We start from the raw sequence: 4,657 nt of genomic DNA, 5'->3' as shown, positions 1-4,657 counted from the left end.
TCCATGGGGATCGTAGTCCCCATTACACTGACTGGCCGCGTTACCTGCACGTTGTATGGCAATACTTAAATTTGTCGTAAGTAAGTTGCAGCTCGGGGTTCCCCAGTAATATTGGTAATGCGTTTTCCCAGGTATTCCACAAAATTTTCGAGCTCTACACCAAGGTTCCAATGTCTCTACTGCGAAAGGTATAAAAATGTGGTTCTGTTCTATAATTGAACTGTATTTCCTTATTTTTATACTTGCCGCAGATTCAGCTACTGCACCACTCGTTTTACTCGAAAATGAATCCAAAATATTTCAGTGGCTCCAAGTCATAAAGCTAGGAAAAACTGTCCCAGAGTACTTGGGTGTAGCGCCAACTCCTAAGATTTTGACTCTATCTGGGAGATATGTCAGCAAAACACAAAATAGCAAAATTGTACACGAAAAAACAAACAGGTGGTTATATAAAAAAAAGGACCCCCCACAATGTTGGGGATTGGGCGCCAGCTCTGTAATTTGTGGCGCTAGCTGGCGCTACGTTTAAAGAACACAGCGCAGCGCTTGCTGATGGTAGTCATCGAACACAATGGTGGTGTTAGCGTTAATATAGCACCCCCAAAAGTTAAAGGCTCTTTGCAAAATCTATAATTGCGCTAGGTTATCTTGAGCGCTAGGTCTACAGAACAGAAAACATCAAATTTTTACCCGAAAAGACAAAATGGTGCCCCCCCCCCCACACTATTGGAGGGTGATGGAAGCTCTAAAATTGTGGCGCTAGCTGGCGCTAGGTCAGCAGAACACAAAACGTCAAAATTTTACCCGAAAAAACAAAATGGTGGTGCTAGGAAAAATGCCCCCCGCACTATTGGGGGGTGGCGCTAGCTCTAAAATTTGTGGCGCTAGCTGGCGCTAGGTTCTGACGAACACAGCGCTTGCTTTTGGAAATGATCGGACGCAATGGTGGTGCTAGCGTTAACATAGCACCCCCCGAAAGTCAAGGGCTTTTCTGCAAAATCTATAATGGCGCTAGCTGAACTCAAAGTGGCGCTAGCTGGCGCTAGCCATAGAGATTCTAGCGCAATCTGTCTTTAGTCAAAAATTTGAAATGGTGGTGCTAAGTTAACGGACCCCAACAATTAAATAAAAAAGAAACTTATAATCCGTATATCTATAGCTTACCAATTTCCAGGATCCAGGAAGGTAGCCACTGATACGAAGCACAAATGACGTCACTATGCAAAGTCCTTAGTACTTCACACCAGAAACCGGCTACACCTGTGGATCAGGATATAAACTTAGAAGCTGGAAGTTAGCCACACCTTTTTTTTTATTAATGAAGAATGATCTGACAGAATCCTTAGTGCTTCGCTAGTATTCATTTGCCGAAGAAGCCGAATTCCAAACAAAAACTGTGAGCATGTTTGAGGTTTCTGTTTTAGAGTGAGTGTCTGAAAGGGCATTAAACATCTTTCAACCACATATTTATGTGAATCTGGATTTTCCAAGATGACAAATATAAAAAGTAACTATCGAAACAGATTGCACGTTTCATGGTCATTAGGGATGAGGGATGACAGTAAAAAGCGAAATCCAACCCTGAATTGATAAATTGTGATCCATCCAGCAGGACCATTGCAGCCACTCGTGACTAACTTTTTTCGCCTTTTCTAATTTTTTTGATTTTCTTGTTTTTTTAAGCTTCTAAGTAGTGATCTTGTATTAATAAAAACAAAAATAAGATGTCCATAAAAGAGAAATATTTTTTGGCACTATTCCTTTTCAGTTTACACTTTTACAGCTATATCTTCACACTCAAATACTGATACGGTTATCTCAATGAATTTAAGTAAGTTGATTTAAAATGCGTATTTGGTAACATTGAATTAAGCTTTACTATTAAATTGTACCGATGATCTTTCCATTATAAGCGATCTCAAGAATCGTTACTAATTTAGCAGAGTTTCCACCCCAACATGCGCCCTCGGTCAGACGACTTGTTAACAATATAATTTGTTTACAAAAAAATGTTTGTATGTACAAATTGGTCCTTAATTCAAACGTTGCATTTCTTTAATTCCGAGATTGTCCTTTTTTAGAAAAACTTGGGTAGAAATTAGTCTTTAATTCATTCAAGTTAGCACCCCCACCTTAGAATCGATTTTCCGGCCGAACTAAGCGGGTACAAATTCTAATTTTGTGGGTATAAATTAGTCCTTAATTAGTCCTAAACATTATGGACCTCCTTTCAACGCCGTTTCGATTTGTAATCACAATCATCAAGTCGAAAAATGAACTAAAAACATTCGATTTCCTTTTCAGTTATAGAAGTGGCATGCACCTTCTGATAATAGTTATTAACGTCATAAGGCCGATATGTAGCAAATAACGGACGTGGTTGAAGTTTGTAAACCGAGGCGTCAGCCGAGGTTTATATTCAACCAAGTCCGTTATTTGCGTATCGGCCGTGTGTCGTTCAAGATTTTTCGTCATCCCATTATGTGGAAATTATATATTTCGACTTCATAAAGATCCATCTTTTCGCAATACTTAAATATAATAATTATCTTGATCATGGTATGCTTATGGTCACATGTTAGCGGTTGTCATGGACGCAACTACTGAAAAATAAACAATTTGTTAAAAACGCGTGCTGAGAAGCTCTACGACGGTTTTCCAAAAATATGGACGTAATTGAAGGAAATATCAATATTCCTCCAGACGTATTAGCAGACTCCATGGCTGCAAGTGTCGATTTGCTACCAGAAAAGACCAGGGAGCGATATCAAAAAGAATACGAAGATTTCAAGGAATGGCTTAAGATTAAGAGGATCAATTTAGTAAATGAAGACGTGTTATTAGCGTACGTAAAGGGAAAATCGGAAATGTACTCGCCCAATTCATTATGGACAAAAGTTTCAATGTTGAAACTCACTTTGAAGGTATATGACAACATTGACATTTCAAGGTTGGTAATTTATTCATGTAGTGTATTTATTGTGTATTGGGGATGTTTATTACATTACAGATTCGGAAAATTATTCGCCTTTTTGAAAAGAAAGTCTGAAGGTTACAGACCAAAAAAGTCTAACATTTTGTCTGAAGAGCAAGTCATGACATTTTTATTGGAAGCTGATGATGGTGTATGGCTCCTAGAAAAAGTCATCTTAATATGTGGAATATTTGGCGCTTGTAGGGGTGATGAGCTTTTGAAGTTGAACGTGGAGGACTTTGAAGACACCAACAAAAACGTAATAGTTACATTGCGGATCACAAAAAATAAGAAAAGCAGAGTGTTTCTAATTCCGAAAGAAGGACTTCCCTTCAATGCGTATCAGTTATACCAAAAATACGCGGAAAAACGTCCTCAAAATTTAGAAACTCGGCGATTTTTCATTGTCTACCGCAAAGAAAAGTGTGTTAGGCAGGTTGTGGGCATTCATACCATTGGGGGGGTTCCCAGGAAAATTGCTAAGTTCTTAAAATTAAAAAACCCAGAGTTATACACGGGCCATTCGTTTCGGAGGTCATCCGCTACCATGCTTGCAGAAAATGGCGGCGATCTCCTAGCAGTGAAGGAACTTGGAGGCTGGGATTCATCTGCGGTAGCGGAGTCGTATATTGAAAATTCTGTTTCGAAGCGATTAAAAATCACCAAACAACTATTTCAAAGGTCCAATGGAAACTCTGAAATTACAACATCCATAGCCACAGCTTCTTCATCAAGTGTAACATCAACAGGTGATAGTGGTCCTCAAGTTTCCTACGATGGACTACAGATTTCTAGCAATAATAACTGTCACTTTAATTTTCATATTCATTATAATAAGTAGTTGTTTGTATTTCAATAAAAGCATTATTTCTTAACGGCCGCATATGCGTCCGTTATTTTTTAACGGACGCCGTCCGTTATGAATGATATTTCATTTGTCAAATGAGTTGAGTTAAATTGAAATAACAGTATGGGATGACGAAAATGTTTTAACATTCTACAAAATTGCATTTTCTCCAACGAAAAGGGAAATTGAAACTTCAAAGTATAAATGCAATTTAAGCGAAACAAAAAAATTCACAACTCGGAAAAGCGTTTGGGTCGAATTGCCTTTGGCGACTGGACATTCCTGAATTGTTCTAGTTGGACACTTTTCAACTTCGCCGAGTTTTACAATGGAGACGTGTAATTTAAAATGCACGAATGTGACAAACGATCAATGGAAATTAAGGTACGTTTCCAAAAAGTAAAGAAAAAGCGCGATATATAAATAATGCATATACATATCAGCTATCGATTTGACAAAATATATGAGTGATGGCGTTAGAAACGTTGAGATTGTCACTATTGAACGCGATGAAAATGAGAAACATGCCGGATTTCCCTTACAGAATCGTGTAGACGAGCGGCAAGTACATTTTTAAGTTGCCAAGTGTAGGTTTTCCAGTACAGGTGACCTGAAATAGGGGCAGGTTGTTAGCATATCAATATTTAAATGCATGACATTTGGGATAGATCTGATTCGGATTTGATGCAATAAAGGCACGCCGCACCAAGCAATCGAAAGACGTGAGAGACTTGCTGATATTTTTCAGTTGCTTTTTAGGTGAATCGCTATATACCCCTAAAGATGCAATATCATATTTTCGTTTCCCCATCCAGGCCGGGATATTTACTGGTTAT

General features: G+C 38.5%; 1 protein-coding gene across 1 annotated transcript; it reads left to right on the top strand.

The window, feature by feature from the left end:
• Positions 1–2,596: 2,596 nt before the first annotated feature.
• LOC116180103 (tyrosine recombinase XerC-like) lies at positions 2,597–3,815 on the top strand. The gene is made up of 2 exons (XM_031499938.1): positions 2,597–2,950; positions 3,011–3,815. Exons 1-2 carry the CDS (start codon positions 2,667–2,669, stop codon positions 3,813–3,815), a joined length of 1,089 nt encoding a protein of 362 aa, XP_031355798.1. The 5' UTR covers positions 2,597–2,666.
• The last annotated feature ends 842 nt before the right edge of the window (positions 3,816–4,657 follow it).

This window comes from Photinus pyralis, unplaced genomic scaffold (genome assembly GCF_008802855.1).
Source record: "Photinus pyralis isolate 1611_PpyrPB1 unplaced genomic scaffold, Ppyr1.3 Ppyr1.4_LG9, whole genome shotgun sequence".
Taxonomy (NCBI): domain Eukaryota; kingdom Metazoa; phylum Arthropoda; class Insecta; order Coleoptera; family Lampyridae; genus Photinus; species Photinus pyralis.
The sequence above is the reverse complement of the archived record's forward strand: the minus strand, read 5'-3'. Positions and strand labels throughout refer to the sequence as shown.

Coding starts and splice junctions, on each gene's coding strand:
- LOC116180103 (XM_031499938.1), top strand. CDS start 2,667: ATGGACGTAATTGAAGGAAATATCAATATTCCTCCAGACGTATTAGCA. Junction 2,951..3,010: donor GACAACATTGACATTTCAAG/GTTGGTAATTTA, acceptor ATTACATTACAG/ATTCGGAAAATTATTCGCCT.